Genomic DNA, 23,788 nt, shown 5'->3' with positions numbered 1-23,788 from the left:
AAATACGGCATTCAAAGCTTATTTATTCCTTGATTGAATGGGTAGATCCTATCAGAGCATTTTAGTCAATTACTCAAAGAGGATTTCAGAAGGCTATGAATCCTACATCAATAGGATTTCTAGTCCATTGTGATTGTTCTTCTTCCATGGACTCAACGTAATCAGTGAACATGCGACAGGTGCTCACAAAGATAAAGAAGGAATACTGCTTTTAAAGATGATAAAGTACAGATATGTTTCTGTCTACTATAAGAGACATATGAAAAACTTGGAATCATTATGCTCAGAGTTTGCCAGACTTCATTTATATCTGACAAGTTCTGACTTTCCAGAAGCATAAGAGTTCATTACCTTAAAATAAAAATGTATAATTTCAAGGACAAGAGTGTTTCAAATCTGTAAGCAAGAACAACCAACTAATAACAAAAGGGCAACCATATCAAGTGAGCTTACCTTGTTTTGATTTATCAATGGCAAGAACCCCTGTTTAAACTTCAGTGTGACGTTTGATACCAAGTTTTGCAGCCAAAAGAGACCTCACAGCACATCTAGTTAAATCTCTTATTTTGTATATAAAGATAACAAGATTGCCAAGAAGGTAAATCCCTGGTCCATGGTCATAGTGCAAATCAGGGGAGACCTAGGACAGGACTGGGCTCCTGGCTTGCAAACTTCTTTCATCTCTACCACTCTGCCATCTACTAAATCATACACTTATTTTTTAAAATTGCTTAAGTGATCAGAACAATTTCCCTGACTATTAAAGGAAAACTATGCAGTTAAGGAATGAAAGGCATTTCTTCATCGGTAATTTTAAAAGAATCTAAAACTAAAGAAGTAACACTCTGGTGGCAAAAATTTTTTTTCAATTCATATTTAAAACCTAACTGATTATCAAATATATTTTCTCCCCTCAGACTTAGATAAATATGTTTTAAACAAATCATCAAACATCTAAATTTCTGCACAAAAAAAGATAGTTCTTTTTTTTTTTATCTTTCACTTTTTCTGCCTTCTGTGGTTTTCTCTTTTTATCAATATAAATTTATTTATTTATTTTTGGCTGCATTGGGTCTTCATTGCTGCACGCGGGCTTTCTCTAGTTGCGGCGAGCAGGGGCTACTCTTCATTGCGGTGTGCGGGCTTCTCATTGCGGTGGCTTTTCTTGTTGTGTAACATGGGTTCTAGGCATGCAGGCTTCAGTAGTTGCGGCACACAGGCTTAGTAGTTGTGGCTTGCGGGCTCTAGAGCACAGCTCAGTAATTGTGGTGCACAGGCTTATTAGCTGCTCTGCTTCCCGGACCAGGGCTCGAACCCACGTCCCCTGCATTGGACTAGGGCTCAGACCTGTGTCCCCTGCATTGGCAGGTGAATTCTTAACTACTGTGCCACCAAGGAAGTCCTAAGATAGAGTTCTTAAATCATGGAATCCAGAAAGCATCATACATGGCAGCAATATAATCCATCCATGGACTTAAACCACCTACCTGCTTAAATCTAATGAACTGACACGGATTATGTAAACACAGGTAGCTTTTTGACATAATAAAGCAAATTTCTGTGCAAGAAAATGACAAAATGTTTTGTTTTCTTTTGTTTTGTTTTGTAACTAATCTCCTCTGCATAAACCTTACTCCTTTAAGGAGCAGTGCTAGCCTATTTGTAATTTTCAGCGCATCATGTTTACTAGCTAGTCTCCAGAAGATGTTTCATTAATGAGAATTGTCCATTAATTACAAAGGGGTAGTACTAAGTAATGACAGCCTACCGCTTCTTCCACTGCACTTTACCTGGCACCTTCATCTTTATGGTTTATAATTAATTAACAGGAAATATGATAAAATATACACCATTTTGGTCATATCTGCATCAACACGCTAAACTAGTGAAAAAAACAAAAAATGAAAACTTAAAGAGTTATTAATACATAATGCCCTAGAAGTTAGAGACTTAAAAAACAATTAGTACTACTAACCTCTAGAAATACTGCAGTGATTAACGGATTAAGGACGTCTGCCTTTTCCTTGACCTAGAACAAAGGATAATGTGTTAAGCGAGCATAGCACATTAAAAAACAATAGGTAAAATATGATGATTGGTTCAAGATGGCGGAGTAGAAGGACATGCTCTCACTCCCTCCTGCGAGAGCACCGGAATCACAACTAACTGCTGAACAATCATCGACAGGAAGACACTGGAGCTCACCAAAAAAGATACCCTACATCCAAAGACGAAGGAGAAGCCACAATGAGATGGTAGGAGGGGCACATCACAATAAAATCAAATCCCATAACTGCTGGGTGGGTGACTCACAAACCAGAGAACATGTAACCACAGAAGTCCACCCACTGGAGTGAAGGTTCTGAGCCCCACGTCAGCCTTCCCAACCTGGGAGTCCGGCAACGGGAAGAGGAATTCCTAGAGAATCACACATTGAAGGTTAGCGGGATTTGACTGCAGGACTTTGGCAGAACTGGGGGAAACAGAGACTCCACTCCTGGAGGGCAGACACAAAGTAGTGTGTGCATCAGGACCCAGGAGAAGGAGCAGTGACCCCAGGGGAGACTGAACCAGACCTACCTGCTAGTGTTGGAGGGTCTCCTGCAGAGACGGGGGTGGCTGTGTCTCACTGTGAGGACAAAGACACTGGCAGCAGAAGTTCTGGGAAGTACTCCTTGGCGTGAGCCCTCCCAGAACCCGCCATTAGCCCCACCAAAGAGCCCGGGGAAGGCTCCAGTGTTGGGTCGCCTCAGGCCAAACAACCAACAGGGAGGGAACCCAGCCCCACCCATCAGCAGACAAGCGGATGAAAGTTTTACTGAGCTCTGCCCACCAGAGCAACAGCCAGCTCTACCCACCACCAGTCCCTCCCATCAGGAAACTTGCACAAGCCTCTTAGATAGCCTCATCCACCAGAGGGCAGACAGCAGAAGCAAGAAGAACTACCATCCTGCAGCCTGTGGAGCAAAAACCACATTCACAGAGAGATAGAAAAGATGAAAAGTCAGAGGGCTATGTACCAGATGAAGGAACAAGAAAAAACCCCAGAAGAACAACTAAATGAAGTGGAGATGGGCAACCTTCCAGAAAAAAACATTCAGAATAATGATAGTGAAGATGATCCAGGACCTCAGAAAAAGAATGGAGGCAAAGATACAGAAGATGCAAGAAATGTTTAACAAAGACCTAGAAGAATTAAAGAACAAACAGAGGTGAACAATATAATAACAAATGAAAAATACACTAGAAGGAATCAATAGCAGAATAACTGAGGCAGAAGAACGAATAAGTGACCAGGAAGACAGAATGGTGGAATTCACTGCTGTGGAACAGAATAAAGAAAAAAGAATGAAAAGGAATGAAGACAGCCTAAGAGACCTCTGGGACAACATTAAAAGCAACAACACTCACATTATAGGGGTCCCAGAAGTAGAAGAGAGAGAGAAAGGACCCAAGAAAATATTTTAAGAGATTATAGTTGAAAACTTCCCTAACATGGGAAAGGAAATAGCCACCCAAGTCCAGGAAGTGCAGAGAGTCCTAGACAGGATAAATCCAAGAAGAAACATGCCGAGACACATAGTAATCAAATGGGCAAAAAATAAAGACAAAGAAAAATTATTGAAAGCAGCAAGGGAAAAATGACAAATAACATACAAGGGAACTCCCATAAGGTTAACAGCTGATTTCTCAGCAGAAACTCTACAAGCCAGAAGGGAGTGGCATGAGATATTGAAAGTGATGAAAGGGAAGAACGTACAACCAAGATTACTCTACCCGGCAAAGATCTCATTCAGATTCGATGGAGAAATCAAAAGCTGAACAGACAAGCAAAAGCTAAGAGAATTCAGCACCACCAAACCAGCTCTGCAACAAATGCTAAAGGAACTTCTCTAAGTGGGAAACACAAGAGAAGAAAAGGACCTACAAAAACAAACCCAAAACAATTAAGAAAATGGTAATAGGAACATACATATCGAGAATTACCTTAAATGTGTGAATGGATTAAATGCTCCAACCAAAAGACACAGGCTCGCTGAATGGATACAAAAACAAAACCCATGTATATGCTGTCTACAAGAGACCCACTTCAGACCTAGGGACACATACAGACTGAAAGTGAGGGGATGGAAAAAGATATTCCATGCAAATGGAAATCAAAAGAAAGCTGGAGTAGCGATATTCATATCAGATAAAACAGACTTTAAAATAAAGAATGTTACAAGAGACAAGGAAGGACACTACATAATGATCAAGGGATCAATTCAAGAAGAAGATATAACAATTATAAATATATATGCACCCAACATAGGAGCACCTCAATACATAAGGCAACTGCTAACAGCTATAAAAGAGGAAATCAACAGTAACACAGTAATAGTGGGGGACTTTTAACACCTCACTTACACCAATGGACAGATCATCCAAACAGAAAATTAATAAGGAAACAGAAGCTTTAAATGATACAAGAAACCAAATAGATTTAATTGATATTTATAGGACATTCATTCCTAAAACAGCAGATTACACTTTCTTCTCAAGTGCGCACAGAACATTCTCCAGGATAGATCACATCTTGGGTCAGAAATCAAGCCTCAGTAAATTTAAGAAAATTTAAATCATATCAAGCATCTTTTCTGACCACAATGCTATGAGATTAGAAATCAATTACAGGGAAAAAACGTAAAAAACACAAACACATGGAAGCTGAACAATACATTACTGAATAACCAAGAGATCACTGGAGAAATCAAAGAGGAAATCAAAAAATACCTAGAGACAAGTGACAATGAAAACATGACAATCCAAAACCTATATAGCATGCAGCAAAAGTAGTTCTAAGAGGGAAGTTTACAGCAATACAAGCCTCAAGAAACAAGAAAAATCTCAAGTAAATAATCTAACCTTACACCTAAAGGAACTAGAGAAAGAAGAACAAACAAAACCCAAAGTTAACAGAAGGAAAGAAATCATAAAGATCAGAGTAGAAATAAATGAAATAGAAACAAAGAAAACAATAGCAAAGATCAATAAAACTAAAAGCTGGTTCTTTGAGAAGATAAACAAAATTGATAAACATTAGCCAGACTCATCAAGACTCAAATCAGTAAACTTAGAAATGAAAAAGGAGAAGTTACAACAGACACCGCAGAAATACAAAGCACCCTAAGAGACTACTACAAGCAACTCTATGCCAATAAAATGGACAACCTGGAAGAAATGGACAAATTCTTAGAAAGGTATAACCTTCCAAGACTGAACTAGGAGGAAATAGAAAATATGAACAGACCAATCACAAGTAACGAAATTGAAACTGTGATTAAAAATCTTCCAACAAACAAAAATCCAGGACCAGATGGCTTCACAGGTGAATTCTATCAAACATTTAGAGAAGAGCTACCACCCATCCTTCTCAACCTATTCCAAAAAATTGCAGAGGAAGGAACACTCCCAAACTCATTCTATGAGGCCACCATCACCCTGATACCAAAACCAGACAAAGATACTACTAAACAAGAAAATTACAGACCAATATCACTGATGAATATAGATGCAAAAATCCCCAACAAAATACTAGTAAACAGAAACCAACAACATATTAAAAATATCATACACCATGATCAAGTGGGATTTATCCCAGGGATGCAAGGATTCTTCAATATATGCAAACAGATCAATGCAATACACTATATTAACAAACTGAAGAATAAAAACCATATGATCATCTCAATAGATGTAGAAAAAGCTTTTCACAAAATTCAACACCCATTTATGACAAAAGCTCTCCAGAAAGCGGGCATAGAGAGAACCTACCTCAATATAATAAAGGCCATATATGACAAACCAACAGCAAACATCATCCTCAATGGTGAAAAACTGAAAGCATTTCCTCTAAGATCAGGAACAAGACAAGAATGTCCACACTCACCTCTATTATTCAACATAGTTTTGGAAGTCCTAGCCACAGCAATCAGAGAAGAAAAAGAAATAAAAGGAATATAAATTGGAAAAGAAGAAGTAAAACTATCACTGTTTGCAGATGACGTGATACTATACATAGAGAATCCTAAAGATGCCACCAGAAAACTATTAGAGCTAATCAATCAATTTGGTAAAGTTGCAGGATACAAAATTAATGCACAGAAATCTCTTGCATTTCTATACACTAATGATGAAAAATCTGAAAGAAAATTAAGGAAACACTCCCATTTACCACTGCAACAGAAAGAATAAAATACCTAGGAATAAACCTACCTAGGGAGACAAAAGACCTGTATGCAGAAAACTATAAGACACTGATGTAAGAAATTAAAGATGATACAAACAGATGGAGAGGTATACCATGTTCTTGGACTGGAAGAATCAATATTGTGAAAATGCCTATACTACCCAAAACAATTCACTGATTCAATGCAATCCTTATCAAATTAGCAATGGCATTTTTTACAGAAGTAGAACAAAAAATCTTAAAATTTGTATGGAGACACAAAAGACCCCGAATAGCCAAAGCACTCTTGAGGGAAAAAAATCAGAGCTGGGGGAATCAGACCCCCTGACTTCAGACTATATTACAAAGCTACAGTCATCAAGACTATATGGTACTGACACAAAAACAGAAATATAGATCAATGGAACAGGATAGAAAGCCCAGAGATAAACCCATGCACCTATGGTCAACTAATCTATGACAAAGAAGGCAAGGATATACAATGGAGAAAAGACAGTCTCTTCAGTAAGTGGTGGTGGGAAAACTGGACAGCTACATGTTAAAGAATGAAATTAGAACACTCCTTAAACACCATACATAAAAATAAAGTCAAAATGGATTAGAGACCTAAATGTAAGACCAGACACTATAAAACTCTTAGAGGAAAACATAGGAAGAACACTCTTTGACATAAATCACAGCAAGATCCTTTTTGATCCACCTCCTAGAGTAATGGAAATAAAAACAAAAATAAACAAATGGGACCTAATGAAACTTAAAAGCTTTTGCAAAGAAAACTACAAACAAGACGAAAAGACAGCCCTCAGAATGGGAGAAAATATTTGCAAATGAATCAATGGACAAAGGATTAATCTCCCAAATATATAAACAGCTCATGTAGGTCAATATTAAAAAAAAAAAAAACCCAATCCAAAAATGGGGAAGACCTAAATAGACATTTCTCCAAAGAAGATATACAGATAGCAAAGAAGCACATGAAAAGTTGCTCAATATCACTGATTATTAGAGAAATGCAAAACAAAACTACAATGACGTATCACCTCACACCAGTCAGAATGGGCATCATCAGAAAATCTACAAACAACAAATGCTAGAGGGTGTGGAGAAAAGGGAACCCTCTTGCACTGTTGGTGGGAATGTAAATTGATACAGCCACTATGCAGAACAGGATGGAGGTTCGTTAAAAAACTAAAAATAGAATTACCATATGACCCAGCAATCCCGCTACTGGGCATATACCCAGGAAAACCATAATTCAAAGAGAGTCATGCACCCCAATGTTCATTGCAGCACTATTTACAATAGCCAGGTCATGGAAGCAACCTAAATGCGCATCGACAGACAAATGGATAAAGAAGATGTGGTATATATATATACAATGGAATAATACTCAGCCATAAAAAGGAACGAAATTGGGTCATTTGTAGAGACGTGGATGAATCTAGAGACTGTCATACAGAGTGAAGTAAGTCAGGAAGAGAAAAACAAATATTGTATATTAATGCATATATGTGGAACCTAGAAAAATGGTACAGATGAACCGGTTTGTAGGGCAGAAACTGAGACACAGATGTAGACAACAAATGTATGGACACCAAGGGAGGAAAGATGTGGGCGGTGGTGGTGGTGGTGTGATGAACTGGGAGATTGGGATTGACGTGTATACACTAATATGTATAAAATGGATAACTAATAAGAACCTGCTGTATAAAAAAATACATTAAATAGAATTCAAAAATTCAAAAATAAATAAAGTATGACTGCACTTTGAAACACACCCACACATACCCAAATATAAATATAAGCATAGACAAAGTCTGGATCAGACTCAAGAAGGGCTTTAAATTTCCTTCTATCCAAATTGAGAGTGTATGCCTTTGTAGTTTTTTGTTTGTTTGTTTTTGTTTTTCGGTACGCGGGCCTCTCACTGTTGTGGCCTCTCCCATTGCGGAGCACAGGCTCTGGACGCGCAGGCTCAGCAGCCATGGCTCACGGGCCCAGCCGCTCCGCGGCATGTGGGATCTTCCTGGACCGGGGCACGAACCCGTGTCCCCTGCATTGGCAGGCAGACTCTCAACCACTGTGCCACCAGGGAAGCCCTGCCTTTGTAGTTTTTACTAACTTTAAAAAGTATATTCATTTTGGAAGGGAGATAGAAATGGTATATTTGACCACAAAAACTTTAGAAAAATTTTAAAACAAAATATACAGATATGAAACATGCGCTCAAAATACTCAACTCGTTTTTAAGATGGGCTGTTTGGAAAATGTGGAGACAAATAATGCAAATTTAATACTTGCATGTGTTAGCACCTTAGAGTTGACTTGCTGGGTTAAAGTATCTTTATGAAACACATGGAAAACTTTAGCCTCAGAAGATTAACTTCAGGAAACCCAGAAGCTCTTTTAAAGAAAATACTAAGAGGAAAAGAGAAACTATATCACAGAATTATCCCTTATAGGAAAAATCTAAACTCAAAGTGAGAAGAATTAATTTGGGCCATGCTCTTAACTAAAATAAATTTAAGGGCCCAGAATAACTTTGCTGCCACACTGACCCTTATACCCTTAACTACGAGCTGATTTTTTTTAATTGAGGTATAACTGACATACAACACTATACTAATTGCATATGTACAAACTAATGATTTACTATCTGCATACATGGCAAAGTGATGATAATAAGACCAGTCAACATCCATCACTATACACAGTGAAGTAATTTTTTTTCTCGTGATGACAACTTTTAAGATCTACTGTCTTAGCAACTTTCAAATATGCAATACAGTATTATTAACTATAGGTATCATGACATACATGACATCCCCAATGCTATACATGCTGTACGTTATTTATTTTATAACTGGAAGTTTGTACCTTTTGATCCCCTTCACCCATTTCACCCAGCCCCCACCTTTGCCTCTGGCAACCACCTATCTGTTCTCTGTATGTATGTGTTTGGTGTACTACAAAGTGATTTTTATCTGTCCATTTCAAATGCCCTTGATTTTATGCCAATTCATGATTACTGATGTCTGAATCATCTTCCATAGTTCACACACTTTCAGTAAATTTTTACAATTCCTTAAAACAAAACAAAAAAACTTTAGCTTTAATTACAACTCTCCTACTGGCTGGCAACTGCAAAATATGAGAGTTGCCATAGTCTAAGTAAGGCGCTGCCCCTTTAAACTAGAATCCAACTTTGGGATTTTTATCTTATCAAGGTCTACATTCTCAGTACAGGTCTTGAGAGCGAGCAGCACAAAATATATTGAAGACTGTATAAAAAAGAACAACGAGTTGCAAAATTCAGTTAGACATAGACAAACTGATCCTAAAATTCATATGGAAATGCATAGGGCCCCCAATAGACAAAAAAATCTTGAAAAAGAAGAAGAAAGTTGGAAGACTTACACTTCTTGATTTCAAAACTTACTACAAAGCTACAGAAATCAAGACAGTATGGCACTGGCATAGGATACCACAGATCAATGGAACTGAAATAAGAGCCCAGAAACAAATCCCTATGACTATGGTCCATTGATTTTAGACAAAAAGGGCCAAGACAATTCAACAAGGAGAAACTTTTCAACAAATGGTGCTGGGACAACTGGATAGCCACATGAAAAAAAAAATGTTGGGTCCCTACCTCACACCATACACAAAAATTAACTCAAAATATATAATAGATGTAAACATAAGAGCTGCAACGTAAGACTCTTAGAAAAAAACATGAATAAATCCTCATGATCTTGGGTGAGGCAATGATTCTTTAGATACAATACCAAAAGAACAAGTGATAAAAGAGAATATTGACAAGTTGGACTCTATCACTATTCACTATCAAGAAAGTGAAAGGACCGCCCATGGACTGGGAGAAAATATGTGCATACCATATATCTGGTAAGGAACTTGTATCCAGAGAAAATAAAGAACTTCTATAACTCAATAATAAATAGTAAAGAATAAAAAGACAAATAATTAAAATCAGAATAAATTATAAAATAAAAAACCAAATTTATAAAATAATAATAAAAAGACAACCCAATTTAAAAATAGGCAAAGGACTGGAAAAGATACTTCTCTATAGAAGACATACAAATGGCTAACAAGCATGTGAAAAGATGCTCAACATCATCAGCCATCAGGGAAATGCAAATAAAACCCATAATGAGATAACACTTCATACCTACTAGGTCTGGTAAAAGTTTAAAAAACAAAAACAAAAACACAAAACCAGACAATAGCAAGTGTCAACAAGGATGTGGAGAAATTGGAACTCTCATACATTGCTGGCAGGGGTGTAAAATGGTGCAACTACTTTGGAAAACAGTCTGACAGTTCCTTAATGGTCCATATTACCCATATGACCCAGAAATTCCACTCCTAGCTATCCACCCAAGAGAAATAAAAACATACATGCATGCTCATAGTAACATTATTCATTACAACCAAGAAGAGTAAACAATCCAAATGTCTATCAATTGATGAATAGATAAATGTGGTATATATCCATATGATAGAATGTTATTAGGTAATAAAAGGAAATACTGATACAATGTGGATGAACGTCAAAAACATTATGCTAAGTGAAAGAAAACAGACACAAAATACCATAATATTGTATGATCCCATTTATATTAGATGCCCAGAATAGGCAAATCTATAGACAGAAAGTAGATTAGTGTTGCTTAAGGCGAGAAGAATGTGGAGGGGAAGGGAATGGTAAGTGACTGCCAATGGTATGAGGTTTTCTGGGAGATGATGAAAACGATCTAAAATTAGATTTTGGTGACTGTTGCATGGCTCTGTAAATATATTAAAAACCATTGAAACGTACACTTAAATGGGAAAAATTTTATGATATGTAAACTATATCTTAATAAAGCTGTTCTAAAAATAAAACAAAACAGACATTAGCCCAATAAAAATCATGAATTCTTACCCCAGCAGTTGTTAGGCAGGTGGTGAACTCTTTAGACAGAGAGGACAACTCTTTACACAACACAACTGTCATCCTAGGAAAGAAGGGAAAAAAGGAGAAACAGGTCCTAGGTCCCCATATATGTTCCAACAGGTCCTAGGTCCCCATATATGTTCAACTACATATATGGGGACCCATGTTATAGGAGGAGAAGGTTCAGTCCTTAGAGAAATACTTTTCTACAAAATTCTCTAGAAAATACTATGCTTTCAAATTAAATCAAAGGAAATAACTAAGATACATTTTAAGGAGACAAGGTCGTACTTAAAAGATCCTACATTCCATTTAGAAATATAGTTAAATTAAATATTTATTCATTCATTCGACAAATACTTACTGAAAGGCTTCTATGTACCAGGTACTTCTGAGCACTGGGGATATATTAGTAAACAAGCAAAGCACCAGTTTTCATGAATACTAACTTACTTGCTGATTGACAGGGATACTATAAATATAGAAAGAGATGGATGTTTGTATATGTTTATAGTTATATATGTATACATTTATACACACACAAAAGTATACATATATTTATATATATAATATGTACTAGATGGTGATATGAAAGCAAGTAAAGAATTCGAAAATGTAACAGGGAAATGCAAATCAAAGCCACATGAGGCTGCAACATGGATGGACCTACAGATCGTCATACTGAGTGAAGTAAGTCAGACACAGAATGACAAATATCATATAATATTGCTTATATGTGGAATCTTAAAAAAAAAGAGTAAAAATGAACTTATTTACAAAACAGAAGTAGAGTCATGGATGTAGAAAACAAACTTATGGCTACCAGGGGATGTGGAGCGGGGGGGTGGTGGGGGTGAAGCGATAAACTGGGAGGTTGGGACTGGTGAATACACACTACTATATATAAAATAGATAACTAATAATAACCTGCTGTATAGCACAGGAAACTCTACTCAATACTCTGCAATAGCCTACATGGGAAAATAATCTCCAAAAAAAAGAATGGATGTATGTATATGTACAACTGATTTACTTTGCTGTACAGCTGAAACTAGCACAACATTGTAAATCAACTATACACCAATAAAAATTTAAAAAACAAACAAAAAACCACACGAGATATCATCTCACACCTGTCAGAATGGCTGTCAACAAAAAGAACACAAATAACAAATGTTGGTGAGGATATAGAAAAAAGGGAACGCTTGTACACTGTTGGTGGGAATGTAAATTGGTGCAGCCATTGTGAAAAGTAGTATGGAGGTTTCTCAAAAAACTAAAAATAGAACTACCATATGACCCAGGAATTCCACTCCTGGGTATATATCAAAAAAACAAAAACACTAATTCGAAAAGATACATGCACTCCAATGTTCACAGCAGCATTATTCACAATCGCCAAGATACGGAAGTAACCTAAGTGTCCATCAACAGATGAATGGATAAAGAAGATGTGGTATATATACACAATGGAATACTACTCAGCCATAAAAGAGAACGAAATTTTGCCATCTGCAGCAACATGGACGGACTTGGAGGGCATTTATGCTAAGTGAAATAAGTCAGACAGAGAAAGACAAATACTGTATGAAATCACTTATATGAGGAATCTAAAAAAATACAACAAACTAGTGAGTATACCAAAAAAGAAGCAGACTCACAGATATGGAGAACAAACTAGTGGTTACCAGTGGGGAGAGGGAGGGAGGGGCAATATAGGGGTGGGGAAGTGAGAGGTACAAACTACTGGGTGTAAGACAAGCAAGCTCAAGGATGGGGAATATAGCCAATATTTTGTAATAACAACATGGGGAATATAACCAATATTTTGTAATAACTGTGAATGGAAGGTAACCTTCAAAAATTTTATAAGACATTTTTTTATTAAAAAATAAATTAAAAAACAAAATAAAAATCCTACCCTTGAGGAGGTTAAACTGATCAATGTAATAGTGAATTAGAGTTAGAGAAAAGAAAAAAAGAATGAGAAAATGGTAGAAGATAGTATTAGATAGGGTGGTGAAAAAGGACCCTCTAAGAAGTAAAGGAAATTCAGTGAAGGAAAGAGCCATGACTGGAAGAGCATTCCATGCAGTGGAAATAGCTAGTTTTCCAAAGAATAGTCTGCTTTGGGATTGTGAATCCCTCATCCTAAGGATGTTTAAGACAAAACTAGGCCCCTCCTTACAGGATGTTGTAGAGGGGCAGTGAAACCGTAGGTGAAGAAATGGCTGAGAGAACATCAAAGGCCCCTCCTTACGGGATGTTGTAGAGGGGCAGTGAAACCGTAGGTGAAGAAATGGCCGAGAGAACATCAATGTCCGAGAGAACATCATGTTTTTTCCTCCAATGAAAATTCTCATTATTTAATTAGGAGATTTATTTAGAAAACAGTAGGGTTTTTTTTCCTCCTGTGACTACCTACATTCTATCATTTTTCAAATTTTTGTTCAAAACCAGCAATATACTGGAAAAATACGGTTTGAAACTTAGATAGACCTGGGTTTAAATCCCAGTCTGCACAACCGGGGCATAATTTACTTAACTTCTCTTATGTTTGTGTTTCCTCATTTTTAAAGCTGGACTGATTATTTATCTTGAGGGTTGTTTTTAAAGATTAGAAATGATACACATAAATCCCTTAGCATGGCACCTGGCATATAATTAGCACTCAATAACCAACAACTGTTATTAAGAACTGAGGTTATTAGAACTATTTTCTGTTTTCACTTATGCAAAATTCTACTTCAATTAAGGTCAGTGACCTGAAAAAAAACAAACTAGTTTTCCGAGTATGAGTTGGTTAATAAAAAAGGGCAGATTTATAATATAGATTTATGGCTCAATGAAAATAAACAACACCCTTGGCTACTTATTAACTAAAACCCAAAATGAACAAACCTCTAAGATGTGAATGGTGCAATGTGAACAGCATCTTACTGAGAGGAAAGTTTCTAAAACTTTGGAAAGAAACTGAGAAAGCTCTTTCAGCAAACTGTATCATTTAGAGGGATACTCATTACACTTACTGGGAAAGGGCTCTGCTCCTTTCTATGGCTGTTACTTCCTGCTTCCTGCCATGCAGAACCAGAGCCGCTGTTTTGTGAAACAGTTCAATTGAGCAGGCAGTCAGTTCTGCTAGGCTCCTGATTGCAAATGCATGGATATCCTGGACGGAAAAACAAAACAAAGCATAACAACACAGAGCATTGTTTTTTTTAATACAAGAGGAAATGACACCACCCTGCTTCTCCCATACTGAAGTATACAATATCTTGAAAGCAACAGAGACTAATAGCTGCCCTTCAATAAACCTCCTTTTCTTCCATAGTAGCTATATAATTTTATAACTGGGCTCATAGCTATAAAAACAGAGGCTCCCCTGAAGTCAGGTGTGACCATGTGACTAAGTTTTAGCCAAAAGATTTGAATAAAAAGTGTCATGTGCAGCTTCTGGGAACCTTCTCATGACGCCACATACATGCACCCTTTGTCTCTTTTTCTTCACTCCTTGCATCCTATAGTCTAGAACTAAGATGTTGCGATCTTGGATCACAAGGTAGAAATTATGGATAGCAGTACAACAAAATAGGTGCTTACGTCCCTAACTGCGATACCACATTGAAAAAAAAAAAAGCCTTAGTTGTTTTCATTACCTCTATTGAATTGTTATTGATTTGCTCAATTTCTTCTGCTTCCAACTGTTTTTTTCCTTCTTCCTTCTCTTCTAATGGTTTGGCCAGAGATGTCCTGATCCATTCACAGGCTGTATTTCTTGCCTAAATAAGAAAAAGATTATAGTTGGCCCTCCATCTACACAGCTTCCACATCTTCAGATTCAACCAACCACAGTTTGAAAATATTCGGGAAAAAAAAAAAAATCCAAAAAGTTCCAAAAAGCAAAACCTAAATTTGCCAAGTGCTGGCAACTTAAATAGCATTTACATTGTATGTACAACTATTTGCACAGCATTTACACTGTATTAGGTATTATAAGCAATCAAGAGGTGATTTAACATATACCAGAGGATGTATGTAGGTTATATGCAAATACCACACCATTTTATATCAGGGACTTGAGCATCCCTCAATCAAGATTACTGTGCACCCACCAGGAACATTTTAGCATCATGGAAGTCAGTGTTCTTGTTCTCACCCAAACAAACATACCATCTAGCTTTTCAGTACTTAACTTACTAGATCTCCTTACAACACTTAACATCTGTGACCACACATTCCCTCTAATCCTTTGGCTTTTTTTAAACTGAGGTGTACCTTACACACAGTAAAGTGCGCAAATCTTCAGAGCATGACAGGTTACATGTGTATATGCCTGTGTAACTGTGACCCAGATCAGGATATAGAACTTTCCCGTCACTCTAGGAAGTCCCCCATACCCCTTCTTAGTCCCAAATAGCAGCCTTGGCTCTCTACTTATCTCACCCTACTCCCTCCCCTCTCCATCGATCCTATTTCAGTAATTTTAACTATTTCCTACCTGCTGCTGACTCCTGAATCCTTATTTCCAGCACTAACTTCTGAAAACAACATATTCCAACTCCCTTCTGGACATACGCATCAGGATATCCTATAGGCATCTGTCTCACATATAACATGTGCAAAATTTAAATTCATCATCTTTCTCTCCCTATCCCTAAATTTTTCATCCTTTCTTATTCCCTTGAGCTTTAGAAGAACCACCATATACCAGTCATCCAAGCCAAAATACACGAGCCATCCTAGATCCTTCCTTTCCAATCACCAAGATAGTCTGATTTTACCGTATGTATTTCTCCACTTTGCTCTTCCTCTCTATTACCACCACTTAAGTTCAAATCTACTCTATGGCAAGAGCACTCTGATTGGTCTCCCTGCTTCTGATATGGCTCCTCTTAAATCCATCTTCCATAATGGTACCAGTGATCTATCTAAGCCCATAGCTGATCACTCTGCTTTTCTTCAATGGCTCTCCATCCACTAGATCATGCTCTTTGACATGATCTAAAAAATGCCCATGACCTACTCTACCTACTTCTCTAGCTTCATCTCTTACCACTTCCCATTTTATGATCTGGTAATAATGACCTGTAATATGCCTGTTCTTTGTTCATGGTATTCCCTTAGTCCAAAGTGTCATTTCCATTTTTTTTTCCCCCTAAATCAAGGCAACTCATTTTTTTTTTCAGTCCTCCACCCAAACACTGTCTGCTCCAAGTAACTTTCAAAGGCATCCCAGGAGACTGGGCACTTCAACAACCCTTTTCTGTACGTCCACAGTCCCCTAAGTACACCTTCAACTTAGTACTTACCAAAATACACTGGAATTAACTATGTGTTATCTCCTAAATAAACTACATTATTACAGAACAGTGGTAGTATCTTATTTGGATTAGTGCACCCAGATGTTCCCTATAGCGTTGAGAGATATCTACTGTTTTTACCTAGTTGGCATATATATCTCCTTTCTTTTGGTAGTAAGTTCTAGATTTTTCTCAGTTCATGTGGTTTGGATGGGGTTACTTTCATCCTCTGACTCCAAGGGTTGGCAAATGATTCAGGTTTAGCTACCAAGAAATTAATCCCCCTGTCTATACAGTAATTAGTTCATGGATGGAAAAGTGACCCAAGCTAGGTCAATGGGCATCAGCCTCAGGACATCTCATAAAATTACTGGGAAAGGGAAGTCCTCTTTCTGTTGGAGTTACTCAACTGGAAAAAGTCTCCTGAAGCTGCCAGTAATCATCTTACCATCATGTGGAAAAGCATCCCTAAGAATGAACAGAAGAAAGCAGAGTCAAGAGATGGAGAAGGGACAAGTTTCTGGGTGGAGAGCCATGCCTGAAGCCAGTGTTGCCCCTTAGTTTTCTAGTTCCATGAGCTAATAAATGTGCCTTTTTCTTAAGCCAGTCTGACTTGAGTTTCTGTCATTTGCAACTGAGAAGAGTCCTGGTTTCTAATGAAATGTTTACTGTCATTAAATTAAGTCATCCACTTGAGTAACTTTATATACACAGAATGTGTTCAGAGCTGTAACGAGGCAATAGGAATCCAGAGAAGACGCTGAGAGTCATTCCAACTGAAAACTGAGAGAATCACAGGCTTTATTACAGACATAGTATTGGGGCTGAGCCTTTAAGGATCAATAAGTGGGGTTACACCCAAGGGTACAACATGAATGAGCTAGAGCACAACCTATGAACCCAGACAAAAAACAGACACTGATTTATGTGAGATGGAAAAAAAGAAGAAAAATAGGGAGATATAAGGCCACATAAAACAAAAAGAAATCTGATAGTATAAATTTAACTTACTTGGAGATATTTTAGTAGGCATAATACATACTCAAAATAACCTGTCTAATAAATATATTAAGTTATTATAATCTATTGTGCCAACTCAATGTAATTTATATCCCTTTCAAAAAATACCAATGCTTGGGACTTCCCTGGTGGCGCAATGGTTAAGAATTTGCCTGCCAATGCAGGGGACACAGGTTCGATCCCTGGTCTGGGAAGATCACACATGACGCGGAGCAACTAAGCCCGTGCGCCCCAACTACTGAGCCTGCGCTCTACAGCCCACGAGCCACAACTACTGAGCCTGCGTGCCACAACTACTGAAGCCCACGCACCTAGAGCCTGTGCTCCATATGAGAGAAGCCACTGCAATGAGAAGCCCACACACTGCAATGAAGATGAGCTCCTGCTCGCCGCAACTAGAGAAAGCCTACACACAGTGACAAAGACCCAACGCAGCCAAAAATAAATAAATAAAATAAATTAAAAAATAACCAAACCAAGGGCTTCCCGGGTGGCACAGTGGTTGAGAGTCTGCCTGCTGATTCAGGGGAGGCGGGTTCGTGCCCCGGTCCGGGAGGATCCCACATGCCGCGGAGCGGCTGGGCCTGTGAGCCATGGCAGCTGAGCCTGAGCGTCCGGAGCCTGTGCTCCACAACGGGAGAGGCCACAACAGTGAGAGGCCCGCGTACCCGCAAAAACAAAAAAACAAACAAAACAAAACAAAACCAATGCTAGCCACCCTCCACACCCAGAATTCAGTCTGGAACGTCCCACTGATGAGATCTAGAGACTTTGGAATTAAAAGGCACCTTTGAGCTTAGCTTCTCCAACAACTTATTTTTTTTTCCAGCTGAAAAAAATGAGGCCTGGAGAACAAATGAGATTTGCCTACATCACATGTGAGAGTCACAATAAGAATCAGAACTGTGTTCTCAGACTTTTGCTTCACTGCTTTTCCCCTGCATCATACAGACTCTCATATGAATTCCTGGAAATAATCAGGCCCTGATCCTTAATCATTCTACATCTTAAGTCTCAACACCCAAAATATAAACAATACAAAGATTGCTTTTAGAGAATGACTAGGACTACCAGATAGGTAAGGGGTTACTTTTTAAAAACAATTTATTTATTATGATGATCTATTTGAGCAGAGAAACTATGTCTCTTTCATTACTGTTTCCCTAGCACCTAGCAAAATAAAGGTTTATTGTATATATGTTTATCAAACATCTAAATGTATAACATACTGAGCTAGCTTCTTTAGGACCATAAACAGTGAGTATTTACTACGGGCCAGGCACTTTTAAGAGCTCTGTGTGTATTAACACATTAAATCCTCACAGGAACCCTACATTATCCCTACCTCACAGACAGAGAAGCTGAGGCACAGAGAGGTTAAGCAACTTGCTTAAGACCACACAGAAAGTAAAAGATGGCAAAGCTGGGATTTTAAGAACTGATAAAGCACAGAGTCAGCCTTGAAGAAATTTAAGTTTTAGAATGGGAGGTAAGATACACACATTTAAAAACAAACAAACAGGGGCTTCCCTGGTGGCGCAGTGGTTGACAGTCCGCCTGCCAATGCAGGGGATGCGGGTTCGTGCCCCGGTCCGGGAAGGTCCCACATGCTGCAGAGCAGCTGGGCCCGTGAGCCATGGCCGCTGAGCCTGCGCGTCCAGAGCCTGTGCTCCGCAACAGGAAAGGCCACAACAGTGAGAGGCCCGCGTACCGCAAAACAAAACAAAACAAACAAAAAGCAATGATAATTTTATGAAAATACATTTGCATACAGTTAAGTGAATAAGTGCTGAAGAATACATATATCAATAGTATGTTAACTTTTATATAAGAAGGAGATAAGAAAATATATCTGCTTGTCTTTAAAATATATCTGCTTATCTAAAAAAGAAACACAGGAAGGATATGCTGGAGAACAAGAAAGTTTAATATCTAAAAGGAGAGGGGAGAGTGAAGTGGGTGGGAATTGAGAGGAAGTGACACTTCTGAATATATTTTTTGTACAGTTTTGACTTTTGAAAACATATTAATACTCTATATATTCAAAGATGAAATTAAATTAACATGGGGAGACAATAAATATATCATAAATATTTTTATAGTTTGGTTTTATAGTAGTATGGGCAAAGCAAGGGCAACATTTCAGATCCATTACAGGACTAGGGAAATTAGGAAATGCAGTAATGTTGTTGGGAGACAGAGTTCTCACTATGAAAAGGAGATACAAATGTATAATGAGGAGAGGCAAGGAAGAACCTGTAAGAATGGACTGAAACTGGAGTTATCAGTGTGAACTCATGATCCCTAAAATATGTATGTGAGCATATACATGGACACACACACACACACACACACACACACACACACACACACACACACACACACAGGTGCACGTATGTGTACTTGAATACATTTCCTAGGCCAACAGGGCCTAGAAGCAAAGATACCCCAAGCGATGAGCACACCTAGCATCCAGGTTTTGTCCTGTAATATCAAAAAGGAACCATGGCTCCTTGAAGAAAAGGTTCATTCTGGAGAGAAATATGGAAGGTACAAGATCTCGTTATGCCAGAAAATAAGGAAATATTCAAACAGTGGGGGCATGTCACACAGGAGTCAGCTTGAAGGACAATTTGAACAGCAAAATAATTAAGGACAGTAATGAATTACAAACCAATGGGGGAAAAAATAGAAACCCATGAGACCATATCAATAACAAACAGATAATAAAGAGATAAGGGGAGAAGGGAGAGCTCTTAATTCTAAGTAGAATGCCGAGAGCTCACTGGTAAATGTGGAGCATGTACTGGGATTGAAACAAATCATCATTCAGCAACCATCACAGTAAAGACTGGTGCAGCAAGAATCATGAATAGTTGCTAAATCTAGGATGCTAAATCATGAGGAGCAGGATATTTGTATGGTCTTAAAATGTCTCCCCACAGAAAGCTCATTAGCAGCAAAGGAACAAAATCATAACTATACAGTGAGAAATCAGACAACACATCACCAATAAGGGACAAATGGACATCGTGTGCCTCTAGATATGGTACCCTGTGCAGGATACAACATCACTTACAAGAATGCATAACCTGATTTTAATCATGAGAAAACACCAGACAACACTCAAATGAGGAATACTCTACCTTTATAAAGGGGGAAGGGGCTTATATTTCTCAAAAATGTCAAAATCATAAAAGACAAAGAAAAGCTAAGGAACTCTTCCAGATTAAAAGAGACTAAAACAAACAAAAAAACAAAACAAAGCAAATATAGATTAAAAGAGACAAAGCACGTGACAACTAAATACAATTCGCAATCATGTACTGGCTCCAACATTAGAGGAAAAAATTGGATATGAAGGACATTATCAGATCAATTGACAAAACTGGAATGTGGACAACAGATTAAATAAAGTATGGTATCAATGTTAAATTTATTGCAGTTGATAATTCGTGTGGTTATAGAAGGGAATATCCATATTCTTAGGAGATACATATTGAAATATTTAGGAGTACAGGGCTATAATGCTTACATTTTACTCTCAAAAAATAGTCCCAGGGACTTCCCTGGTAGTCCAGTGGTTAAGACACCACACTTCCAGTGCGGGAGGGCATGGGTTCTATCCATGGTTGGGGAACTGAAGATCCCGCATGCCACACGGTATGGCCAAAAAAAAAAAAAAAAAAGTCCCAATAATAGTAATAACGTGTGTGTGTGTCTATGGGGGAGGTGGAGAGGAAGGGATAGGAAGAGGGAAAGAGAACATATTTGCAAGCACAAATGATGAAGCAAATGCAGTGAAATGCTAATAGGTGTATCTGCATAAAAGCTATATGAATGTTGTTTGTACTTTTCTTGCAACTTTTTTCTAAGTTTGCTATTACTTCCAAAACAAAAAACACTATAACACAAGCTAGAAAGTGCCATAAAGTGCTACAGACAAGATGAGGGAGAGGAGCTGCTGACGCAAGGTTCTGAAAACCTTTCTTGGAGAATGCAGTGTTTTTAATGGGCATGGGAGAGCAGGGTAACTTCCCTGAAGCATCCTATTCCTTACCGTGGGGTACGCAAGAGGTGACTCTGATGACTATACAATGGCTATCAGCTCTCCCTGGCCAGGAAGCAATGTGTGCTGCTGCTAACCGATCCTAAGATATTTCTCGAGAAGAGGGTGAAGAGGCAGCAAGCAGCCCAAGACCCAAAGAATACTGTCCCAAGAGCTGGCACTGGTATATATGCTAGGCGGGTACTACCCTGGAAACAGTATCTCCCGACCCACTCTGAGCTTTGACTGAAGACAGCTCAGGCATCACTACCAAAGACCAAGGCTCAGGCCATGGACTCTCTCATTTCCACAAGCTAAGTGGTCATTATCTGAGTTACTGGGCTCTGGGAAATGGCAAACTCCAGCTACCTAAAGGCAGGGGCCACATCCCATCATCTCAGAATCACTCAGAGCCCTGAGAACAGTGAGCCCTCAATAGAGCACTAGCCCATTGGTATCATGATGGCTGATGAGTGCTGCCAACTTTAACTGACCAATGCTATGGCCTAACTTAAGCCTTCAGACAAGCAAAGCATTCCAAATGGAAACAGGTGAGGATGGCAGATGTGTTGGGGGGCTGGGGGTAAGGGGGTGCAGTGTGAGTTTAGCACACTAACCTGCGAGACCAAGAGGGAGACAGGAGGTATGGAACTCAGAATATACCCTCGGTTTTGGTGACATCCTTGCCAGGAATTTACAACCTTACATTCTTTATCCACTAAATATATATGTAAAAAATTGAAAATCAGCAAGAAGGAAAACTTACCCTAGTAAGCTTCTCTGGTTTGGAGGAGACATGCAGCTGGGAAAATACCTCTGTTATCTCTTTGGTAAAGTCTTCATCCCCTAGAAAAACAAGTCCCATATAAAACACTGCAGAAAGACTGGTGAGGATCATTGCAGGGAGAGAGAAGAGGAATGACAGTAGCAGCTGTAGCAGTAAAAACAGCAGAAGCAAATTATATGAGCAAGGTGCTTTAGTGCTTACAGAATCCTTTTATGTATATTTTACTCATGAATTCTTCCAATAGGCTTCTAAAAAAAATGCGTCATTATCCCATTTTAGAGATGAAGAAACTAGGGCTTGAAGAGGTTAATTTATATCCCCAAATCTCATAACAAATAAGGAGTCAAACGTTGGGCTTCCCACCCCCAGTCCACAGCCTATGCTCTTTGGATTACATCCTAGAAGTATGAATGGAAAAGTGATGAAAGCAGAGTACTAAGTGGGTAAGAGGCATGTGCTTCCAAAGAAATGGAATTTAAGCTGGGACATAAAAAACAAGTACAAGTTAGCCAGGAGAATGGAAGAGCTTCAGGCAGAGAAAACAAGTACAAAGATCCAGAGGTGAAAGAAAGCGTGGCAAGAAGTTTAACATGGTTGGGAGTGTCCTAATGGAAGAAAGAGAAGACGGGTAGAATGAAGCTAGGAAAGTAAGCAGGATCCAGGTAATAAAGGGCATCATAAACCATGGTGAAGAATTCAAACTTTTATTAAGAGAATGAGGAGCTGCTGAATAGTTTTATACAGAGACAAGTCAGTCCAATTAAAATTTTAGAAAGATCACTTTAGCTCCTGGTGGGAATGAAATAAAAAGAGAAACATGAAGGGAGGCAGGAAGCCTGAGGCAATATTCCAGGATCCAGATAAGAATAAGGGTAGGTAATAAGAAAGGAAGAGGATTCCAGAATGTTGGAAGGATAGTAAGGAAGCTTTGGAATAAGCTTGATGAGCGATGATGTGGAACATGGAATACTTAATACCTGAGAAACATGCAAACAAACAGGTGAGTCAAGATCAAAAACAATCAACACATCCAAACAAATGACAGGAAATGGCTCTTTTCCTGTCTATTCATCTAAATCCTATCCAATCTCCTCTTTGAAGCCCAGCCCAAGTTTTCTCTCCACCAAAGACTACAGAGAGAAATCCTGTACACAGAAATCTCTTAGCACTTACAATCTATGTGAGTATTTCTTAGACACCAGTTCATGGTTACCAAGGCAAATTACTACTGCTTCATACATGCTTTCTCCCCAGAATCCTTAGGAAAAAAAATCTGTCTTGGTTCTTCTCTCTCCATCTGCTCTTCTGTCCTCTCTTGGCATTCAAGGCAGAGAATTCAAAGGGTTTAGTGATCCCAGGTATAACATAGTTTGGGAAAAGCCTATCTCACTAAATGATACAACTGTGACTTATAGCTCATGTAAACAACTCCTAAATCATATTC

At 38.4% G+C, this 23,788-nt stretch overlaps 1 protein-coding gene across 1 annotated transcript in view; it reads right to left on the bottom strand.

Moving 5' to 3' along the window:
• The window catches only part of FAM114A2 (family with sequence similarity 114 member A2), a 38,198-nt gene that overhangs the window by 1,648 nt on the left and 12,762 nt on the right, over positions 1-23,788 (bottom strand). The window contains exons 9-13 of the mRNA XM_060008477.1: positions 22,324-22,403; positions 14,846-14,968; positions 14,219-14,358; positions 11,178-11,250; positions 1,976-2,029 (exon numbers count right to left, since the gene is read on the bottom strand). Of these exons, the coding sequence (XP_059864460.1) occupies positions 1,976-2,029; positions 11,178-11,250; positions 14,219-14,358; positions 14,846-14,968; positions 22,324-22,403 (470 nt within the window). The remainder of the gene's footprint in view (positions 1-1,975; positions 2,030-11,177; positions 11,251-14,218; positions 14,359-14,845; positions 14,969-22,323; positions 22,404-23,788) is intronic.

The sequence above is a fragment of the Delphinus delphis genome, chromosome 3 (assembly GCF_949987515.2).
Source record: "Delphinus delphis chromosome 3, mDelDel1.2, whole genome shotgun sequence".
NCBI lineage: Eukaryota > Metazoa > Chordata > Mammalia > Artiodactyla > Delphinidae > Delphinus > Delphinus delphis.
The sequence above is the reverse complement of the archived record's forward strand: the minus strand, read 5'-3'. Positions and strand labels throughout refer to the sequence as shown.